The following is a 23,018-nucleotide window of genomic DNA, read 5'->3' as shown; positions in this document are numbered from 1 at the left end:
CTGTAGCTCAGTTGGTAGAGCATGGCGCTTGTAACGCCAGGGTAGTGGGTTCGATTCCCGGGACCACCCATACGTAGAATGTATGCACACATGACTGTAAGTCGCTTTGGATAAAAGCGTCTGCTAAATGGCATATATTATTATTATTATGATATTATATTATTAATTAATATTATATATATTAATTGAGCACATCTGGGACATCATGTTTCGCTCCATCCACCAACGTCACGTTGCACCACAGAATGCCCAGGAGTTGGCGGATGCTTTAGTCCAGGTCTGGGAGTAGATCAAATCAAATCAAATCAAATTTATTTATATAGCCCTTCGTACATCAGCTGATATCTCAAAGTGCTGTACAGAAACCCAGCCTAAAACCCCAAACAGCAAACAATGCAGGTGTAAAAGCACGGTGTAAAAGATCCCTCAGGAGACCATCCGCCACCTCATCAGGAGCATGCCCAAGCGTTGTAGGGAGGTCATACAGGCACGTGGAGGCCACACACACTACTAAGCCTCATTTTGACTTGTTTTAAGAACATTACATCAAAGTTGCATCAGCCTGTAGTGTGGTTTTCCACTTTAATTTTGAGTCACTCCAAATCCAGACCTCCATGGGTTGATAAATTTGATTTGGCATATATTATTTGCATTGATAATTTTTGTGTGATTTTGTTGTCAGCACATTCAACTATGTAAAGAAAAAAGTATTTAACAAGACTATTTCATTCATTCAGATCTAGGATGTGTTATTTTAGTGTTCCCTTTATTTTTTTGAGTAGTGTATATTTTTTGCCTGTGCTTTTCAACCTCTGTGTCACGCCTTGGTCTTAGTATTTTGTGTTTTCTTTAATTATTTGTTCAGGCCAGGGTGTTATTGCGTTGTCGTATTGTTTTTTTTTTGTAGGCATTGGGATTGTGGCTGATTAGGGGTGTGTCTAGCATAGGCTTGGCTGCCTGAGGCGGTTCTCAATCAGAGTCAGGTGATTCTCGTTGTCTCTGATTGGGAACCATATTTAGGTAGCCTGGGTTTCACTGTGTATTTTGTGGGTGATTGTTCCTGTCTCTGTGTAGTTGTTCACCAGACAGGCTGTATAGGTTTTCTCATTCCGTTTGTTGTTTTGTATATTTATAGTTATTTCATGTATCGCTATTCTTCATTAAAGAACATGAGTAACCACCACGCTGCATTTTGGTCCGCTTCTCCTTCAACAGACGAATGCCGTTACACTCTGCTGTATTCTGATAAGTAGCTTGATGACATGCACACTTCCTAAACTATTCAAGGGATCAATTTGAAGATGAAACTGAGGGGAAAATATCTTTAGGTCATGTTTGTGTTCCTGGTATTGTAAATATTACTTAATATAATTATAAATAACTTAATTACAGACCAAATGTCTGCCAGAACTAATGAATTTCCATGTATTTGTTAGTTTTCTATCGTTTTGAGCACAAGTGATGTTACATTGTTACAAATCTAATAAAGATGGGATTGCTGATTCACTTGTTCTTGTTAATTTTCTCTGTTCAATGGTAACTGAACGTTGTAGTTTACATTACATTACATTTACATTTAAGTTCATTTTAATTCTTATCTTACAAATTGTTTCACCTTATGACATCCAGTGGGACAGTCACTGAACAATAGTGCATCTAAAACTTAGGGGGTGGGGTGAGAGGGATTACTTAACCTATCCTAGGTTTAAATACAGGTATTTATTCATTGCAAGAATAAGGCAAAGTCTTAAGGTTTCATAATGTCGATTAGGGCAGCATTGTTTCTCAATCCATTTAATTGGGACTCCCAGGATGGGAGTAGTTTTGTTTTAGCCCAACACTAGTCTCGGCAACCAGACGAGTCTCTCCCAGCACTACCATAGCCTACCTGTTTCAGCCAAACAAGAGCCTGGTGACTAGTCAAAAGAAGTGTGCTAGAACAAAAATATGCACTCCTTAGGAGTCCCTCCAGCATTGGATAGAGAAACGATGAGCAAATTAATGTAAACAATGAGAATCCTGATGCAATATTGAAGATGGATGAAGGCATGTTTGGTCATGACTTCAATCCGAGAGTGTTTATGTCTTCTTCTTTTGTTTCTCTGCTTCCTCCTTTTCCTTTTCAATAGCTGTGACATATTCCTCAATTTCCTCTTGGACCAGAATCTATTTACAGTGGGAAAGAGGTCGTTAGGGGAGCAATTACATTGCATCATTACACAGGTGAGATCCTCTTGACGGATTTGCGGAGGTGTCATGATTTCAAACAGACCTTCATTGATTCATCCCGCTTCATAATGGCCAGCTCAATGTTCTTTCCACCTGACTGGACAACCTGTGAACACATGGAGCAAACCTTGTGACAGGAATATCTGAGATTTCAATCATTAATAGCGGGTGCTCTTGCAATATTGTTGCTGCCAATCAAAAGTTTGGATCTGGACTGGCAAAACCCTCACCTCAAGTAGAGCTCTGATGGCCAGTTTAATGGTGTCTGTATCGGATTCCATATGCTCCTCTTTATAGTTCTTCTCTAGAAACTCACGTACAGTCTTGGCAGATCTTCCAATGGCATTTGCCTATGTACACAACCACAGTTAGGTTTTCCCATTTTGCTCATATATAATTTCATTGCAACTTGAGGTACATTGAGTAATTCATTGGGGTGATGACAAACCTGTCAAAGCACCTTTTAAATAATTCAGATGTATGGGTCAGAATTACACCCCTACCTTCCAAGCATGATATGTTCCTGAAGGGTCAGTTTGGTACAGATGGGGTGTTCCATCGAAATCAAACCCCACAATGAGGGAGGAGATGCCAAAGGGCCTTCGCCCATTGCTTTGGGTGTAGCGCTGAAAGTGGGAATATGTAGAAATGATATATCTGCACATGTGCATTGTACTGTTGTGTGTGTGTGTGTGTGTGTGTGGGGGGGGGGGGTACCTGTTTGATGCTGGAAATGAAGCGTGTGATGTACTCCACAGTCACAGGGTCTTCCACTGTAAGCCTGTGACTCTGACACTCCACCCTAGCCCTGTTAACAACGATCCTGGCATCTGCCGTCAACCCTGCAGGCCATGGGATAAGGAGATAAAGTATGGTACACCAATTAAACCCCTCACCCAACAAGGTGAACAAACAATCAAATAGCTCAATTTCAGCAGTAAAAATGAAATGTATCATTCAACGTAGGCCTACATGATCAAATGTTGATGACATCAATTATACCATACATATGGTAGGCTAATTACATATTTGCAATCAACCACTTCACACCATCTGTGGCTTGGGTGTGCACTGTGCCTTATTGGTCCTATGTTGGTCTTCTTGCCTTATTGGTCATGTCCTACAGTAAGTTACCTGCAAAGGCCATGAAGACGTTGTCATCCAAGGCACAGATTTTGCGCACTGTTCTGTCATCTTGGAGCTTGGCTACAGTTTTCTTCTCCACTCCTAGAACAACAACGTTTTTTCCTCGCACTCCAACCTGTAAACGAATTAGGCCCAATTGATACAGTTGCGCCCGTTGTAAGCACAATTTGGGTCTGCTTCTATTGATAGGCTACGTTTTGCATCGGCACAGTGCTTGACCCATTGTTTTGACCTCAATCAACATTGACAGAAATGAGAAAGGCCTACTTACAGCGGTTGAACCTTTTTTGACCGCCTCCTGTGCGTATTCCACCTGGAATAAGTGGCCATCAGGTGAGAAGACTGTGATTGCACGATCGTAGCTCATCTTCCAAGCACTTTACCTGTAAAGAAAAGCCGATTTCTGTGTCTCCTCGACTGGCCCTCGCTCTTTTAACAAAAGTGAAAGTGATCAGACTTGAATGAAACAGCACATTCAAATTGAACACAGCGCCTCATCCGGACTTTAGTGTGCAACAGCCTTGATTTATTGCGGCCATCGTTGGTTTACGTTGGAGAGCGAGCGCATTGGATGTCGTGAATCAAAGAACACCCCTACTACTGTGAGAAATTATACTGTAGCCTATAGCTGACTGAATGGGTTATACCAACACATTACTGAGTGAGTCTCGAAAAATACGATATTTTCATAGACATGATGGAATTCTGATCAACCATCAATCTTAATAACATAATCAAGTGTAGTATCAATTTGCACCCAGGGGAATAGTGTATTTATAATGTATTTTCATTTCGGAGCAATCCAGGGATTCACACACCCCTATTATTTTCTGAACATGGAAAACCTAACTATGTTATACTGCACGCAAGATAATAGGCTAAATATTAGAATAAAAGGAGCGTTTCTTACCGTTTCCTTATATAACAATGTCGGTGGCATTTTCATCGGCGCGCCCAAGGAGCAAAGGGGAGGTGACACAGCAAACGATACAAAAGGTAGGCTAATGCCATGTCTTTCTCTATTACGTCGTTTTAACAGGACATCTTTTATTCTGGTCGATTTGAGAGCGTGGAGAGAGTCAGCCAGTGCCAACGGTGGGAAAGTAGTCAACATCCGCACATAACTGGTACAATAGAGCGAGCCAAACAAAGTGACGCGATCATAAGACGCCAATGAAAACAAATTGACATTCATCAAAGCCTACTTTTTATTGCGTCGTTACTGTTGTTGCTCTTCACTGCACAGTGGGGCTTTTAACGGAAGCCGACATAACGGCTACTATGTTATGCGTTAGAACAACACATGTTGTCTAATAATAGACTATAGCATCCGAGACCAAACACATCTAGTTTGTCCCGAGTCGGACTGAATTTTGTCTTATTCTGGTGCATGCACTTCATGGGATTTCTTTTGTTAACTGTTTATTTGAGTATTTTTTTGTTAGTTCTTTTTCTTTTAGCAACATTTTATCCTTTACAAAATACACTCTATATGATAGGCTATTGTTACAAAAAAATAGTTGATAGCCAGCCGTGCCAAATATATGAGAAGATGAGCGAGAATTCTTTAGACAGCCAGTGGTAAGAGGCAGGTGCACTGGATGAATGGATAGTCTGACAGGGGCGATGATGATGGAAGGTGTGGGCTTACGTGCAACATCATTGGACCTTTGTTTATCCTCGAAGGAACGGGGAGGACTCTTATTGGTGCTTGTCAAATTGTTGAGAGCATATGTGTGTGTGTATATATATATATATATTACGGTTAGAGCGCCTTCTTTGGATCGTAGCCTATAGAGGACAGGTTCCACTTTCTTGCACCCTCGCTTTTTGTCACTGATGTCAGATTGTTGTGATTGGCTGAAAAATAATGGTCGACTTTTGGAGTTGCAGGAAAAAAAGACCATGGCTCCGTCCGACTTAAACAGTCTCTTCTGCCCTAGGCTCTTTCTGGCAACGTTAAATATACTCCAAGAAAAACAGCTGACCCAGATAATTTTGTTCAGAGAGTAGGGGGGGGGGGGGGGCTTACGTGAGCGCAAGTCCCGAGAATCCAGGACACTTTATTATAGTGTCATAACTCTGTTATAATAAGCTGCTGGCCTAACGTGATTTTTTTATCTCCCCAAGATGCTGGATGAAAATCACCATCTGATACAATGCATAATGGATTACCAGAGCAAAGGAAAAACAGCAGAATGCACACAGTAGGAGTTACACCTGTCCTCATAGTGTTGTCACAGATGCATGTTATGTAGGTTACTATAGCAGATGTGTACTTGTATGAAGATGTGATTCTAAGCGCGAAGAATGGAATATCACAGTTTAAGGATCGTCATCATGTTGAATGCTCTTGTGATTAGTGATTAACCTGTCTTTCTGTGCTTTGACAGGTATCAGCAGATCCTTCACAGAAACCTAGTCTATCTGGCCACGATAGCAGATTCTAATCAGAACATGCAGTCATTGTTACCTGCAGTAAGTCTGTGTGGAGTTACGCAATACAATAGAGGCCCATGTTGGTCTTCTCGCTCTCACTCTCGCTCTCGCTCTCTCTCTCTCCCTTACCCGGCCTCAATAGCTGTTCTTTAACTGTAACACAATTCCCAGAGCTGTAAATTCACATGTCTCTCCTCTCCTCCTGTTCTCTCAGCCTCCTACCCCTAACATGGGGAGTATAGGTGCTGGAGGAATGGGACCGAGCGGAGGCAACGGGCCCCTACACTCCCAGAGTAACCTCAACGACACCATGACCCCTGGCCTGCCCCCTACCTCTATGTTGCAGAGTCAGATGAGCAATGGTGAGACCTCCGTATCCACACACACACACACACACACACACACACACACACACACACACACACACACACACACACACACACACACACACACACACACACACACACACACACACACACACACACACACACACACACACACACACACTCGCTATCCACTGTATGTGTGTACTATCTGAATGCTCGCCTCTCTGCCAAACTGACTGTCTGCTGCATGTACGTCGTCTGTCTACCTCTCCTATGGCAGCATATTTGATCTCGTCCTCTGCTCTGTCCAGACATCATTCTATGAGTGCATCTCCATATTTTAAAGTAGCTTCCTCTTCCACACCGATCCCTGAATACAGGATACTGTAAGTGGATGCTAACTGGGCATTTCATTCCGTCTGTCCAGTTCTCTCACATCACTGCACATTAAGTAATGGAGACGAGGAGAGGAAGCCACTTCAGACTATTTACATGCACCTCTTTATAGCCATACAGGTCTTTACCCTCTCGTCCATTTGCCGCTCCACTAATTCTTCTCTCGTCGTCTCTCCGCATAATATACACACCCTTGATTCAAAACTTCATTCTATGCCTACTGAGTCCTACACAAGCCTCCTGTGGTGTAGCGATGAACTGGATGTGTTTCGTGTTCGTGGTGCCTGTGACCATGCTGGCACTGCGTGTGCCTGAGTGGCTGGCTGCTCTGACTGCTCTGTGTGTCGTCAGGCCCCGGCCACGCTCCCATGCAGCAGCAGGCGGGTCAGACACAGTCGGCTGGGCCCTCATCCACGTCCCTCAGCCTGCCAGCCAGCACCCACGGCTCAGCCTCCGGCTACAGCCACCCCGTGCCCCCCTCCTCCCAGGGCAGCATGATCCAGGGCCTTGGCCCAGGCTACGGTTCTTCCTCTTCCTCTTCTACCTCCTCCCGCAGCAATCTCAACATGCAGTCTAACACAGGTGAGCCAGCCAGGTGTAGAAGAATCAGCGACAAGGGATCAGTGGCATAGGAATACATCATCAAAGCCAATGATATGAAATCGTTATTGGAAACACTATTCCTTTGGAGATACATAATTGCTAATTCCGCTGTTCTATTTCGTTTTCTCCAGCAAGTCTTGTTGCTAAGTGCATTGGTAACGATTGTTGAGTCCACTCATAGTGTATTGTGATTGGCAGGAAGTGAGCAGGGCGGTTGAGAGGCCAGCCCCCACTAGAGTAAATGTCAGAGCTCTGGAAGGGGGCGGATGATCAGGGAGGAAGAGAAGCAAAAAGGTTGAACATCAGAGGATGAATCATAGAGCAGGGATTATCATCTTGAGTCAGCCTATGGCAATTTGTTTCTTTGAGCGGATGGTCATGGGGCTGGAACAAGACCATGAGAAGCCCAAACAGATATAATATTTGACAAAAACATAATAATATTAAACCTTGCTTACATTTGTATATGATCACGTGTCTCTATTATGAGTGGCAATTCTTGAACAGATTTCCAAAATGAAAATCACCTGGAGATGATTTCCTGGTGTCTTAATTAACAGTATTTTTTGTCCCAAAAAACAATAATAAAAAAACACAACGATATTCTGGATACTGAACAAAAATATATAAGTGTTGGTCCAATGTTTCATGAGCTGAAATAAAATATCCCCAAAATGTTCTATATGCACAAAAAACTTGGTTCTCTCAAATTTAATGCACAAATTTGTTTACATAGTGAGCATTTCTCCTTTGCCAAGATAATCAATCCACCTGACAGGTGTGGCATATCAAGAAGCTGATGAAACAACATGATCATTACACAGGTGCACCTGATTCTGGGGACAATAAAATGTGCAGTATTGTCACACAACAAAATGCCACTGATGTGTACAATTGGCATGCTGACTGCAGGAATATCCACCAGAGCTGTTGCATGAATATTTAATGTTAAGTCGCTTCCTTTGTCGTTTTAAGGAATTTGGCAGTATGTCCAACCGACTTCACAACCGCAGAGCCACGCCAGCCCAGGACTTCCACGTCCGGCTTCTTCACCTGCGGGATGGTCTAAGACGAACCACCCGGACAGTTGATTAAACTGTGGCACAACCGAATAATTTCTGCACAAACTGTCAGAAACCGTCTCAGGGAAACGCTTTTCTATGATCGTCATCTGCACCAGGTTCTTGACCTGACAGCAGTTAGGTGTCGTAAACAACTTCAGTGGGCAAATGCTCACCTTCGATGGCCACTTGCACGCTGAATCCCGGTTTCAAATCAAAGTTTATTTGTCACGTGTGCCGAATACAACAGGTGTAGTAGACCTTACTGTAATGGAATTCCTCTTCTTCAGAGGAGGAGGAGCAAGGATCAGACCAATGTGCAGCGTGGTAAGTGTCCATAATGATATATTTAATAAATCAACAGAACACTGAACAAAATAACAAAAGTACAAACAAACAACCAAAACAGTATGGTGAAAACACTAACACAGGATACAACCACCCACACAACACAATAGAAAACAGGCTACCTAAATATGGCTCCCAATCAGAGACAACAACTGACACCTGCCTCTGATTGAGAACCATACTAGGCCAAACACATATAAATATAACAGAACAAAACATAAAAAAACTACAACAGAATGCCCACCCCAACTCACGCCCTGACCAACTAAAATAAAGACATAAAAAGCAACTAAGGTCAGAATGTCACAGTACTCCCCCCAAAGGTGCGGACTCCGGCCGCAAAACCTGAACCTATAGGGGAGGGTCTGGGTGGGCATTTACCGTGGTGGCGGCTCTGGAGCGGGACGTGGACCCCACTCCACCATAGTCTCGGCCCACTTATGTGGCACCTTAGGAGTGGCGACCCTCGCCACTGACCCCGGATTGGGGACCCTAGCAACGGGTCCCGAATGGACGGGAGATTCCGGAAGCACCGGACAGGCGGGAGACTCCGGCAGCTCCGGAGTGAAAGGCGATTCCAGTAGCGCCGGAGTGAAGGGCGATTCCGGCAGCTACGGAGTGAAGGGCGATTCAGGCAGCACCGGAGCAACGGACTGCTCTGGCAGCTCCTGACTGATAGGCGGCTCTGGCAGCTCCTGACTGACAGGCGGCTCTGGCAGCTCCTGACTGACAGGCGGCTCTGGCAGCTCCTGACTGACAGGCGGCTCTGGCAGCTCCTGACTGACAGGCGGCTCTGGCAGCTCCTGACTGACCGGCGGCTCTGGCAGCTCCTGACTGACCGGCGGCTCTGGCAGCTCCTGACAGACGGGCGGCTCTGGCAGCTCAGGACAGACGGGCGACTCTGGCAGCTCAGGACAGACGGGCGACTCTGGCAGCTCAGGACAGACGGGCGACTCTGGCAGCTCAGGACAGACGGGAGACTCTGGCAGCTCAGGACAGACGGGAGACTCTGGCAGCTCAGGACAGACGGGAGACTCTGGCAGCTCAGGACAGACGGGAGACTCTGGCAGCTCAGGACAGACGGGAGACTCTGGCAGCTCAGGACAGACGGGAGACTGGCAGCTCAGGACAGACGGGAGACTCTGGCAGCTCAGGACAGACGGGAGACTCTGGCAGCTCAGGACAGGAGGGAGACTCTGGCAGCGCTGGACAGGAGGGAGACTCTGGCAGTGCTTGACAGGAGGGAGCACCTGTAGGGAGGAGACGGAGAGACAGCCTGGTGTGGGGGGCTGCCACCGGAGGCCTGGTGCATGGAGGAGGCACCGCATAGACCGGGGCGTGGAGGCACACTGGAGGTCTCGAGCACGGAGCCTGCACAACCCTACCTGGCTGGATACTCCCCGTAGCCAGGCCTGTGCGGCGAGATGGAATAGACCGCACTGGGCTGTGCTGGAGAACCGGGGACACCATGCGTAGGGCTGGTGCCATGTACCCCGGCCCGAGGAGACGCACTGGAGACCAGATGCGCTGATCCGGCTTCATGGCACCTGGCTCGATGCCCACTCTAGCCCGGCCGATACGAGGCGCTGCTATGTAACGCACTGGGCTATGCCTGCGCCCCGGGGACACTGAGCGCCTCACAGCTTAACACGGTGCCTGCCCGGTCCACCTCTCTCCACGGTAAGCACGGGGAGTTGGCTCAGGTCTCCTACCTGACTTAGCCAGACTCCCCGTGTGCCTCCCCAAGAAATGTATGAGGCTGCCTCCCAGCCGCGCTGCCGTGCTGCCTCCTCATACCACTGCCGCTCAGCTCTTGGTGCCTCCAGGTCTGCTTTGGGGCGGCGTTATTCCCCAGCCTGTGCCCAGGGTCCCTTGCTGTCCAGAATCTCCTTCCATGTCCAGGAGTCTTGAGATTTCTGCCGCTCGTTACCACGCTGCTTGGTCCTCTTTTGGTGGGTAGTTCTGTAACGTAATTCCTCTTCTTCAGAGAAGGAGTAGCAAGGAACAGACTAATGTGCAGTGTGGTAAGTGTCCATAATGATATATTTAATAAATCAACAGAACACTGAACAAAATAACAAAAGTACAAACAAACAACCGAAAGAGTCCCGTATGGTGAAAACACTAACATAGGATACAGCCACCCACAAAACACAATAGAAAACAGGCTACCTTAATATGGCTCCCAATCAGAGACAACGACTGACACCTGCCTCTGATTGAGAACCATACTAGGCCAAACACATAAAATATAACAACAGAACAAAACATAGAAAAATAACAACAGAATGCCCACCCCAACTCATGCCCTGACAAACTAAAATAAAGACATAAAAAAGGAACTAAGGTCAGAACGTGACACTTACAGTGAAATGCTTACCTACAGGCTCTAACCTAAGTGAAGTGAACAAACTAACCTAACTTAAGTGAACAAAGTAAAGAAATAAAACAACAGTAAAAAGACAGGCTATATACAGTAGCGAGGCTATAAAAATAGTGAGGCTACATACATACACCGGTTAGTCAGGCTAATTGAGGTAGTATGTACAGTACATGTAGATATGGGTAAAGTGACTATGCATATATGATGAACAGAGAATAGCAGTAGCGTAAAAGAGGATTTGGCGGGTAGTGTGTGGCAGGACACAATACAGATGCCGTCAGTTAGCCAATGTCAGGGAGCACTGGTTGGTCGGCCCAATTAAGGTAGTATGTACATGAATGTATAGTTAAAGTGACTATGCATATATGATGAACAGAGAGTAGCAGCAGTGTAAAAAGAGGGTTTTCGGGGAGGCACACAATGTAAATAGTCCGGGTAGCCATTTCATTACCTGTTCAGGAGTCTTATGGCTTGGGGATAAAAACTGTTGAGAAGCCTTTTTGTCCGAGACTTGGCACTCCGGTACCGCTTGCCATGTGGTAGTAGAGAGAACAGTCTATGACTGTGGTGGCTGGAGTCTTTGACAATTTTTAGGGCCTTCCTCTGACACCGCCTGGTGTGGAGGTCCTGGATGGCAGGCAGCTTAGCCCCAGTGATGTACTGGGCCATACGCACTACCCTCTGGAGTGCCTAGCGGTCAGAGGCCGAGCAGTTGCCGTACCAGGCAGTGATGCAACCAGATGCTCTCAATGTTGCAGCTGTACAACCTTTTGAGGATCTCAGGACCCATGCCAAATCATTTTAGTTTCCTGAGGGGGAATAGGCTTTGTTGTGCCCTTTTCACGACTGTCTTGGTGTGTTTGGACCATTCTAGTTTGTTGTTGATGTGGACACTGAGGAACTTGACGCTCTCAAACTGGTCCACTACAGTCCCGTCGATGAGAATGGGGGCGTGCTCTGTCCTCCTTTTCCTGTAGTCCACAATCATCTCCTTAGTCTTGGCTTAGGTTGTTATTCTGGCACCACACGGCCAGGTCTCTGACCACCTCCCTATAAGCTCTCTCGTCGTTGTCTGTGATCAGGCCTACCACTGTTTTGTCGTCTGCAAACTTAATGATGGTGTTGGAGTCGTGCCTGGCCATGCAGTCGTGGGTGAACAGGGAGTACAGGACGGGACTGAGCACGCACCCCTGTGGAGCTCCAGTGTTGAGGATCAGCATGGCAGATGTGTTGCTACCTACCCTCACCACCTGAGGGGGGCCCGTCAGGAAGTCCAGGATCCAGTTGCAGAGGGGGGTGTTTAGTCCCAGGATCCTTAGCTTAGTGATGAGCTTTGAGGGTACTATGGTGTTGAATGCTGAGCTGTAGTCAATGAATACCATTCTCACGTAGGTGTTCCTTTTGTCCATGTGGGAAAGGGCAGTGTGGAGTGCAATAGAGATTGCATCATCTGTGGATCTGTTTGGGCGGTATGCAAATTGGAGTGGGTCTAGGGTTTCTGGGATAATGGTGTTGATGTGAGCCATTACCAACCTTTTCAAAGCACTTCATGGCTATGGATGTGAGTGCTACGGGTCTGTAGTCATTTAGGCAGGTTGCCTTTGTGTTCTTGGGCACAGGGACTATGGTGGTATGCTTGAAACATATTGGTATTAAATTCTCAATCAGGGACTTGTTGAAAATATCAGTGAAGACACCTGCCAGTTGGTCAGCACATGCCCAACAGCACACGTCCTGGTAATCCGTCTGGCCCTGCAGCCTTGTGTATGTTGACCTGTTTAAAGGTCTTACTCACATCGGCTACGGAGAGCGTGATCACACAGTCGTCCAGAACAGCTGATGCTCTCATGCATGCCTCAGTGTTGCTTGCCTCTAAGCGAGCATAGAAGTGATTTAGCTCGTCTGGTAGACTCGTGTCACTGGGCAGCTCGCAGCTGTGCTTCTCTTTGGAGTGTGTAATAGTTTGCAAGCCCTGCCACATAAGATGAGCGTCGGAGCCGGTGTAGTATGATTCAATCTTAGCCCTGTATTGATGCTTTACCTGTTTGATGGTTCGTCGCAGGGCATAGCAGGATTTCTTGTAAGCTTCCTGGTTAGAGTCCCGCATCTTGAAAGCGGCAGCTCTACCCTTTAGCTTAGTGCGAATGTTGCCTGTAATCCATGGCTTCTGGTTGGGATATGTCCGTACAGTCACTGTGGGGACGACGTCCTTGATGCACTTATTGAAGCCAGTGACTGATGTGGTGTATTGTCAATGTCATCGGAAGAATTCCGGAACATGTACCAGTCTGTGATAGCAAAACAGTCCTGTAGTTTGGCATCTGCTTCATCTGACCACTTTTTTATAGACCGAGTCACCTGTGCTTCCTGCTTTAATTTTTGCTTGTCAGCAGGAATGGCCACTCCAATACATTGACTTTGTTGTCCTTAAGCCATTTTGTCACAACTTTGGAAGTTTTCTTGGAGTCATTGTCCATTTGGCAGACCCAATTGTGACCAAGCTTTAACTTCCTGACTGATGTCTTGAGATGTTGCTTCAATGTGCATTCCTCATGACGCCATCTATTTTGTGAAGTGCACCAGTACCTCCTGCAGAAAAGCACCTCTACAACATGATGCTGCCACCCCCATGCTTCACGGTTGGGATGGTGCTCTTCGGCTTGCAAGCGTCCCCTTTTTTCTCAAATATAACGATGGTCATTATGGCCAAATAGTTTTATTTTTTTCCGTCAGACCAGAGGACATTTCTCCAAAAAGTACGATATTTGTCCCCAAACCGTAGTCTGCCTTTTTTTATGTAGGTTTTTGGAGCAGTGGCTTCTTCCTTGCTGAGCGGCCTTTCAGGTTATGTTGATGTAGGACTCGTTTTACTGTGGATATAATAATTTTGTACCTTTTTTCTCCGGCATCTTCACAAGGTCCTCTGCTGTTGTTCTGGGATTGATTTAGCACTTTTCGCACCAAAGTACGTTCATCTCTAAGAGACAGAACGTGTCTCCTTCCTAAGCAGTATGACGGCTGCGTGGTCCCATGGTGTTTAAACTTGCGTACTGTTTGTACAGATGAACGTGGTACCTTCAGGCGTTTGGAAATGAACCAGACTTGTGGAGGTCTACCTTTTTTTCTGAGGTCTTGGCTGCTTTCTTTTGATTTTCCCATGATGTCAAGCAAAGAGGCACTGAGTTTGAAGGTAGGCCTTGAAATACATCCACAGGTACACCTCCAATTGACTCAAATGATGTCAATTAGCCTAACAGAAGCATCTAAAGCCATGACATAATTTTCTGGACTTTTCCAAGCTGTTTAAAGGCACAGTCACCTTAGTGTATGTAAACTTCTGACCCACTGGAATTGTGATGTAGTGAAATAATCTGTCTGTCAACAATTGTTGGAAAAATTACTTGTGTCATGCACAAAGTAGATGTCCTAACCAACACTAAAGTTTGTGTCAGGACCCGGTTACGAACACGGGTCTCCGGAGTGAGAAACAGTCACTTAACCAACTGAGCCACGAATAGTCGGCAGAACCCAGAAGATGAGGCAGACACAGCAGTACTTGAGACGGTGTAATTTAATGAAGTAAAAAGTGAAGTTCTTCAGGAAAACATGTAACTCCACAACCTCAAAAGGAATTTCATAAGAACAAAGGTAATCCTCCAAGACAAAAAGGTAAATCCACAAGGTGGAAGGTATAGCACAAAAAGCCTCAAAAGATACTCAAAAAACAAATAAACAAGAACAAAAAACAGAATTCCTCAAGAGAGTCCACCGGGATCAACAAGAGTACACAGAGTACTGGGGCTGGGTGCTAACATACAAACACAGAGCACAGAACTGAGGAAAACAAAGGGTTTAAATACAATCAGGGGAAACGAGGCACAGGTGCAAATAATAATGGGGATCAAGGGAAAACAAAAGGTCAAAAGGCACAATGGGCGCATCTAGTGACCAAAAACCGGAACAACCCTGGCCAAATCCTGACAGTTTGTTAACAGGAAATGTGTGGAGTGGTTGAAAAACGAGTTTTAATGATTCCAACCTAAGTGTATGTAAACTTCCAACTTCAACTGTACATGTGTAGTCTGGAGGTTGGGATTTAGGATGTACTGTAGTGTCCACTGTATCAGTAGGGCCTAGAGAGCGAGAGAGAGATAGGGAGGGAGGTCTGTCCTCCCAGGATTCTAGAAAATTAGGATTGTATTGATTTAGACAGGAGACAGGACATCGGTGGATGATTCACTGACACAAGGAACCCCTGAAGGTATTCCACAGCTTTTCAACATCATTCTCAATAACCTCCCCTGTGCCCTCTCCTTTTAGAAAACCTTCTCTAGTCTTTATACACTTGAACTTCACACTCCAAAACCTCTGAAAGGCTGCATTGTCCTATATGAACGACAAGAATAACCAAACGCATTCAGTTCATCAGACTGATAGGCAGCCCCATCCTTCCTCTGGAGTCCAGTATTTGCTAGTCTAGCCCCAGTCACCTCACTGCTTCAGGCTCTCCTCTCTTCTCCTGACCTCTAACCCCTGACATGCAGCCCTGCAGCCCACCCTTGTCTGCCTGGTTGTCCATGTGTATTTATCTCTGTTTTATGAACTGACCCCACTTTGGTTTCTTTTCCATTTCCCCCAGAGCATTTTAAAGCCCCTCTCTCTCCCAGATTCTTTGAATATTTGAAACAGACCCCTCCCTTTCTGGTTACTCTCTGACTGTCATGACCCCTCCCTATTTCTTTTCCTTCTTTTGATTCTGCCTGTTTCTGTCCCGGTTATCTATGTTGTTGATGACAATGATGAAGATGTTGACATTGTGTGTGTTAATGTGTAAGATCTCTCCCCATAACGCACCTTCCTCCCCCCAACCCCCCTTTTAGTCTCCATCATGCACCAGCAGTCGGCAACACCTCATTACCCCTCAACCCAGACTGGTGGTGGACAGCAGCAGTACCAGGGTCAGCAGGCTGCTATGGGCATGTTGGGGCAGAGTGGACAAGGCAACAACATGATGAGCCAGAGGCCCATGGGGACCTACCGACCCACACAGCAAGGTAGGTGACCATGGGTCTCTGTCTTTCTCCAGGCTGCTGCGGTTTGGTCATGGGCTGCAGATGCACTGTGGTTTATATATGGAGGAAATGGCTGTGTGGTTCAGGGTGGAGATGATTTCTAGATGAACTCCTGAAGATGTAGCAACTGCGGATGTAGACGACATGGACGTTGGATTGAAAGGTGGAGATGTTAATGGTTAGCAGGTGTTTAGGAGGTGTGAGCCTAAATAATAGACTATAATATTTATGGTGGATATAATCTGTCACGGATGTGCATACGTTACCATGGTATCGCAGGTGTGTAGTCTAGATCTCACCCATAGTAATGTCCTGCCTGTGACTTTAAGAGGCCGACTGAAGATTTATGGCTGTTGTAACTTGGAGTCCCAGTCTCTGTAAATCCCTTTACCCATGGTGTCAGTCAGCATGAGCCTGAAACTAGTCCCGAAAGGTCCCCTTGTGTTTGCTGTGGGACGTGGACTAGGCATGTACCTCACAGAGACTCGTCAGTCGCTCGTCTGTAGGATGTCTGAGAAAATGTCTCCAGGGAAACCGGGTTGTTTGTTGTGGCTTACCTTGGTCTTATCCCAGCTTGTCCAGGTACGATCATTAGATCTTGTCCACAAGGACTCTATTGTTCCAGTGTATAGTTCATCACTGACAAAGGATATTTGTCAATGGGGAATTGAATCGTTTCCTTTTGCCATGAAAGATCATTTGTTCACTAGCTGTTGGCTTCTGTTATAATGGTCCTTTTTGCATTACGTTATTGGATCAATATTTTGTAGAATATTAATATTTAGCGAGACTGTGAGTTGCTGTCTTGCAGATACAGTGATATTTCTAGCAATACTTCTGGCAACGGAAATAAATATATTTGGTTTCTGGTTCAGTCGTTTGTGAAGGAATGGCATCTGGAGTTTCTGCACACCACCACCACAGCGTCTCCCATATGATTGGCCCTTCTGGGATTTCTAAAACCACTCTTATTGGTCCTTTCAGAAAGTCATATTTCATTTCATTCTCATAGGATTCTATAATTTTCAGATCATGGTTTGCATAGGGCTGAACATTCTGAAATGAAAATGGATGCCAAAATGATGCTAATAGGACCTCTTGAACTTGAGTCATTGAACTACAAAAAAGCTTCTCATTATGTAATTAGCACCCTTAAGACACTACTTCTCTTTCTCTCTCTCACACACACACACACACACACACACACACACACACACACACACACACACACACACACACACACACACACACACACACACACACACACACACACACACACACACACACACACACACACACACACACACACACACACACACACACACACACACACACACACACACACACACACACTCCCCTCCAACTGCCAAAGCGCCCTGGTCCAGCTCCCTTTAGTCACCAACACAGAGGCCCATTGGTCCGACCAGCTGATTAACCAATCCTGGTGTCGCCTGTCTTGCAGGATCTGCACCGCAGTACATGGGACAAGACGATTTCTACGGAGAGCAGTACGGACACACTCAGAGCTCCAGCGAGCCCATAAACCAGCAGTATTACTCTGATGGTAATCATTTAGAGCCTTGACCCTCACACAAACAACCCCTCCAACACATACACACCTTTCAGACATCTCAATCACACACACGCATACATGCCATCTCGTCTCAGTGTCATCCCACTGCCCTGTCTTCAAGTTATACTGCAGTGCTGAACTCCATATTCCAATCCTCTGGCTTCTTGTCTTTCCTTTCCCTTCGTGTGGGAGTTCAATGGGAGTCTTATGTACGGTGGATTTTTGTGGAAGGATTATGATTTTGATGGCAAAGTGCTGAGTTTGGTCTTAGAACTGTTTCCTCCCGGTGTGCCTCTGTCAATAGTGTTTCCCTCTGGTGTGCGGAAATTGTAGATTTCCCATTTTTGAAAATCGTTTAGGGCAGAGCGCCAACTGATTCTAGCGTGTATTTGTGTGCTCTGTGTGTTTAAGTGTCCGAGGCACTGCAAATGTCCGTTTGTGCTCTTGTCAACTTATGGGTGCACACCTATGTATGTCAACTTTTTACAAACTGTGAAAGGACCAAGCTCTCTACTCTAAATGTGTGAGGAGCCACGTTGTTTTTGGTAGATTGGTTTTGGCATGTACTCATTCCTGCCCCCTCCAGGTCATGGGGAGTACTCCTACCAACAATCATCCTACGGTGAACAGGGCTATGAGAGGTCCTTTGATGAGTCCTCACAGCACTACTACGAAGGAGGTATGTTTCCAACACACATAGACTCATGCCTAATAAACATAAAGGTTGTGAACTTGTGATAGTATTGTAGCTGCTAGCTATGTGCCACTGTAGGCCCAATGTCAGACACGCCGAACTACAGTAAAATCTTGCATAATTGTGTCAGATGCTCGATTACTATTAATGTTACATGCATCTGTCCACGAGAGATTACAGTATGAAGTTAAATCTTGAAGTAGTGAAATTGCTGCTCCTGATCCCCAGGCAACTCCCAGTACAGTCAGCAGCAGGCCCAGTACCAGCAGGGGTCAGGCCAGCAGCAGCCCTTCAGCCAACAACAGTACCCCTCACAGCAGGGCTACAGTGGACAGCCACAGGGCTACGGTAAGACACACACACACACACACACGCACGCTTGCATGAATGCACAGACATACAGTGGCAGACACACAGACATACACATTCCTATGTTTTGCTACGGGCATATTGATGCTGCTGATAGTTGGGATTGTTGGGCTGGTTGGGAATTGAACATTCATTTCAGGACATTTATTTTTTAAAGATGATGATTGTTTCACTGTTATAACCGTCAGTGTGATTCAAGACTTGGTTGATTGACTGATTTGGTCTCCAGGTCCAGGTCAGGGTGCGCAGTCCCAGTACTCCCAGTACCAGCAGGGTCAGGGCCAGCAGTACAGCTCCTACCGCTCCCAGGCTTCCTCTGGGGCACAGACACAGAGGCCCTACGCCTACGAACAGGTACAACTACAGCTACCCCCAACCCCACGTTTTGAGGAGGACCGTGCTGTCCAACAAAACATTGGGTAAATTGGGCAACTCACACCGCAAATAACCACAGTGGCGATGCCCATGGGTTGCTTTGAATCATGAGAAAGTATTCATGAACAAAAGTATTCCCCATCTCATGCTGACCTGACATGACTAAAGATGTTTCTTTTCTAACTCCCTCTCTTTTAGGGTCAATACGGAAACTACCAGCAATAAGGCACCACCTCCTGGGCAAACTGGTGGACAAGTTAGGCAAGGGAACAGTTCTGTGAATAACCCCCAACAGTCGTGTGTAAACCAGTCTCTGAGTAAATGAGTTAGATTTATCTCTGAATCTTTTTAGTTTGCTGAGACACGGATTAGCAGGCTAGACTAAGTCAGATTCATGTTCTGCTGGCTCACTATTTTCTAACTGAGTACAGGTGAACTGGTTCAGGAGATCCTGCATGAAACACCTTTCATCTCTGCCTTCTCTTCTTTTGCTCACCCTATAAGATGATTTGAATTATGGGGGTATCTGGTAACATATCGGGGAACCCTCAATAGCATTATTATAAGCTATATTATAAGCCTCATAAGCGTTGAAAAGACTCATATGTTTAATTCGAACCTTGCCTTTAAATGTCTTCCTTTTTTTGGTCTCTGTCCTCGCTATCAACCTCTGGTTCTCTCACCCTACTTTTCTGTCTGTCTTTCACAGGGTGCACAATTCAAGTGCTGTCCTCTGTCGAAGATTGCAATTTAAAATGTGTCCAGGTCACAAAAAGAACGTTTGGTCATACATTCAGCATCTTTTATTCAGTGTAAAGCTTAACTTGATTAAGGTGAAAATGGGACTTGTCAGTAGTGTTCAACCTGAAGTGTTCAGGTTGTGTTTGAAACTGTGAAGTTGTGTAGATTGGCGTGTGGTGTTACCGACTGTTCAGTGTTACCAATCTGTCTGTGTATGAAGAACAAATGTTTGAGTAAGGTTATAGGCACAATAGATGGTAGATTGACAAGAGAGTGCAACTATCAACAACCATCATAATATTACAACTAATATGGACAATTAATTTCCATGATCGATCCTTTTTGTTAATTCTTTAATTTTGTCTGATTGCATTTTTTTTTAAACTAAGCTTTTTTTTATTAAGAAAAATTATTTGTAGATTTTTATAAGTTGGGACTTTTTTCCATTTACACTGAACAAAAATATAAAAACGCAACATGCAACAATTTCAAAGATTTTCGTGAGTTACAGTTCATATAAGGAACAGTGGATCAATTATGTTCATTGTTCATAGCGTATGCCTGCCCATACCATAACCCCACCATGGGGCACTCTACTCACGATGCTGCCATCAGCAAACTGCTTGCTTACACGAACCCATTCACGCTATCTGTCATCAGCCCTGTACAGTTGAAACCAGGATTCATCCATCAAGAGCACACTTCTCCAGCGTGCCAGTGGCCATCAAAAGGTGAGCATTTGCCCACCGAAGCCGGTTAAGATGCCAAAATGTAGTCAGATCAAAACCCAGGTGAGGACGTTGAGTACGCTACTGAGCTTCTCTGAGACCGTTTCTGACAGTTTGTGCGGACATTCTTTGGGTGTGCAAACCCACAGTCCGGGATGAAGCCGGATGTGGAGGTCCTGGGCTGGGGTGGTTACATGTGGTCTGCGGTTGAGAGGCCAGTTGGGCGTACTGCCAAATTCTCTAAAACGATGTTGGAGGTGGCTTATGGTAGAGAAATTAACTTTCAACTCTGCAAACAGCTCTGGTGGACATTCCTGTAGTCAGCATGCCAATTGCACGCTCTCTCAACTTGAGACATCTGTGGCATTGTGTTGTGTGACAACTGCACATTTTAGTGGCCTTTTATTGTCCCCACCACAAGGTGCACCTGTGTAATGATCATGCTGTTTAATCAGCTTGCCACACCTGTCAGATGGATGGATTATATTGGCAAATGAGAAATGCTCACTAACAGGGATGTGAACACGTGTGCACAAAATTTGAGCTTTTTGTGTGTATGGAACATTTCTGGGATCTTTTACTTCAGCTCATGAAACATGGGACCAACATTTTACATGTTGCGTTTAAATTTTTGTTCAGTATATTTATTGATAAATGTACAATTTATTTTATCAGATGTTTTAATTTGTCTATGTCTCATTCTCTGTTATGCACTTCCACTTATCGTAGTTGTTTCTAAGAAATGATTTCCAAACAGCCAAAGTAAAGTAACACACAGGGAGAGGATTTTAGAATGTTTTTAGCAATCCGCACAATACCTTTTCAATACGTGCAATACAGTCAGTCACTGGAGCAGAGGACGAGGCTTGATAATGGACTTTAATGACTTTCTGTGTGCTACCACACACTATAGCCTATTAGGGTACAAAAATGAAAAGTCTTAGCCTTCTATCTAGTTGAGTACATAATCCAAAGTATTTTTTGTTTGCCAATTGTGTTTTGGGGTTTGCTTCAACTGTCTTAACCCATATAGAGGGATGTTTTGTAAAGTATTACATTCTAACCAATGTGATGTAGTCTTAGCCTATGTGTGTGAGTGCATATGGCATACATGTTTGGTGTATGTTTTACAGAAACAAAACAAGTTTGCCATTTGTCTTATTCAATTTATTTTATTCAAAGTGATCCTAGATCAAGTGTTGGTTGGTAAGTCCTTAGGAGTGTTATAGAAGACAAGTTTGTCCCACAAACACACTTGCCTTGTAATTTCCATGACAATGTACAATATGTAAAGATATGTTGTGGTTGTCTTTATTTACCTCAAACGATTGATCATTTTATGAAAATCATGGTTTGGTTTGTTGTATAGGTATATCCCCTGTAATAATCCTAGTAATGTCAGACTGGAACTTTACTATAAAATGTTGAAAAGGGGACATCACAACTCATTACACTTGCCAATAAAGTGGGATATGTTTTATGTTGCCAATAAAGTGGGATATCTGAGGTACCTGGCTGTCAAACAGCTCAATAACTGTGTTAACTCAACTCTAGTGACAATCATAGGCTTCTTTAGACTGCATAATATATCATTGTATTCATTTCCTGTGAATTGGATATGTACTGTTTTGCTTATAATGCAATACATTGCGTGTGTGTGACAGAATAAAGGGTTTGTTTGTGCATAACCACATATGAATGTTTAATCGATTGTTCATCTTCGTCTTTTGTTACGGTGTAAAATAAATTTACTTCCACCTTGTTTTGTGTCTGTCTTGTATGAAGCAATGTTCCATTACACGACCCATGCTTTGACTTTACATGCTTTTTGAACCTCGGCGCTACCGTAGCTAGCTCGCGGCATGCAGCTGAAGTGAAGTTGTTGTTCCAGACAGTTAGCATTGATATAAAAGCTTCATGTTTGTTTAGCGTTGTTAGATTGCGAGGTTTTGTCAAATATCTAGAGATAGATGGACATGTTGTTTGGCCGATTTCATTAGTAGGCTTGTCGAAAGGGACTTGTCTAGCTAACGTTGGCTCATAGCCACAGTCAGCGAGCTACGTTAGCTAGCTAACTAACACATTATCCTGCTATAGTAACGTTACTGTTGGCTAGTTAACGAGGTCAGGGCGACACTTCTGGCTGTCTCCCTGTGACATGACATTCATTATTTTGCAATGTTAACTATATTGTCAAAGGTTCAGAGCCGAAGATGGCTTGTCCAAGAGATAAGCCGAATATTTGCACACGTTTGCTTTAGAAACGAGGTGAAGGGCAGCTGTTTGACGGGGCTCAGAAGCCACTTGGCAGCACAGAGGCAAACAACTGGAATCAGGAAAGTCACCACGTCCTGTGCACAAATCTCAAAAAGAAATAACTGTCAGAAAAAAGCTGGTATGTTTTAACGTGATAAAGCTAACTAGCTCGATTAGCTACCCCCTGTCCTCGACCCACTAAGAAAAGTTAGCCATGCACTGCACAACATGGTTGTTTACATTGCCAAGTTATGTGCTTTCGGGAAGTATTCAGACTCC

General features: G+C 44.9%; 2 protein-coding genes across 8 annotated transcripts; one reads left to right on the top strand and one right to left on the bottom strand.

Annotated features, from left to right (window-relative positions):
* Nucleotides 1–1,703: 1,703 nt before the first annotated feature.
* LOC124031712 (proteasome subunit alpha type-7-like) lies at nucleotides 1,704–4,468 on the bottom strand. Of its 2 annotated transcripts, XM_046343301.1 has the most exons (8): nucleotides 4,286–4,468; nucleotides 3,647–3,804; nucleotides 3,364–3,490; nucleotides 2,947–3,071; nucleotides 2,733–2,855; nucleotides 2,460–2,579; nucleotides 2,273–2,335; nucleotides 1,704–2,166 (listed from the first exon to the last, which is right to left on the bottom strand). In XM_046343301.1, the coding sequence occupies exons 2-8, from the start codon at nucleotides 3,740–3,742 to the stop codon at nucleotides 2,080–2,082; spliced, it is 741 nt and encodes a 246-aa protein (XP_046199257.1). In that variant the 5' UTR covers nucleotides 3,743–3,804; nucleotides 4,286–4,468; the 3' UTR covers nucleotides 1,704–2,079. The 2 variants fall into 2 exon arrangements, with proteins under 2 accessions (XP_046199257.1, XP_046199256.1); XM_046343300.1 differs by lacking the exon at nucleotides 4,286–4,468 and having other exon boundaries at nucleotides 3,647–3,964.
* LOC124031710 (calcium-responsive transactivator-like) lies at nucleotides 4,210–20,766 on the top strand. Of its 6 annotated transcripts, none has more exons than XM_046343293.1 (11): nucleotides 4,210–4,371; nucleotides 5,506–5,582; nucleotides 5,769–5,853; nucleotides 6,029–6,176; nucleotides 6,888–7,118; nucleotides 15,812–15,985; nucleotides 17,466–17,567; nucleotides 18,163–18,255; nucleotides 18,499–18,618; nucleotides 18,869–19,058; nucleotides 19,213–20,766. In XM_046343293.1, exons 1-11 carry the CDS (start codon nucleotides 4,303–4,305, stop codon nucleotides 19,337–19,339), a joined length of 1,416 nt encoding a protein of 471 aa, XP_046199249.1. In that variant the 5' UTR covers nucleotides 4,210–4,302; the 3' UTR covers nucleotides 19,340–20,766. The 6 variants fall into 6 exon arrangements, with proteins under 6 accessions (XP_046199249.1, XP_046199253.1, XP_046199252.1 ...); XM_046343296.1 differs by having other exon boundaries at nucleotides 4,212–4,371; nucleotides 18,869–18,993; XM_046343294.1 differs by having other exon boundaries at nucleotides 4,299–4,371; nucleotides 5,506–5,629.
* The last annotated feature ends 2,252 nt before the right edge of the window (nucleotides 20,767–23,018 follow it).

This window comes from Oncorhynchus gorbuscha, linkage group LG03 (assembly GCF_021184085.1).
Source record: "Oncorhynchus gorbuscha isolate QuinsamMale2020 ecotype Even-year linkage group LG03, OgorEven_v1.0, whole genome shotgun sequence".
Lineage (NCBI taxonomy): Eukaryota > Metazoa > Chordata > Actinopteri > Salmoniformes > Salmonidae > Oncorhynchus > Oncorhynchus gorbuscha.
Note: the sequence above shows the minus strand (reverse complement) of the source record. Positions and strands in the feature narration are given on the sequence as shown.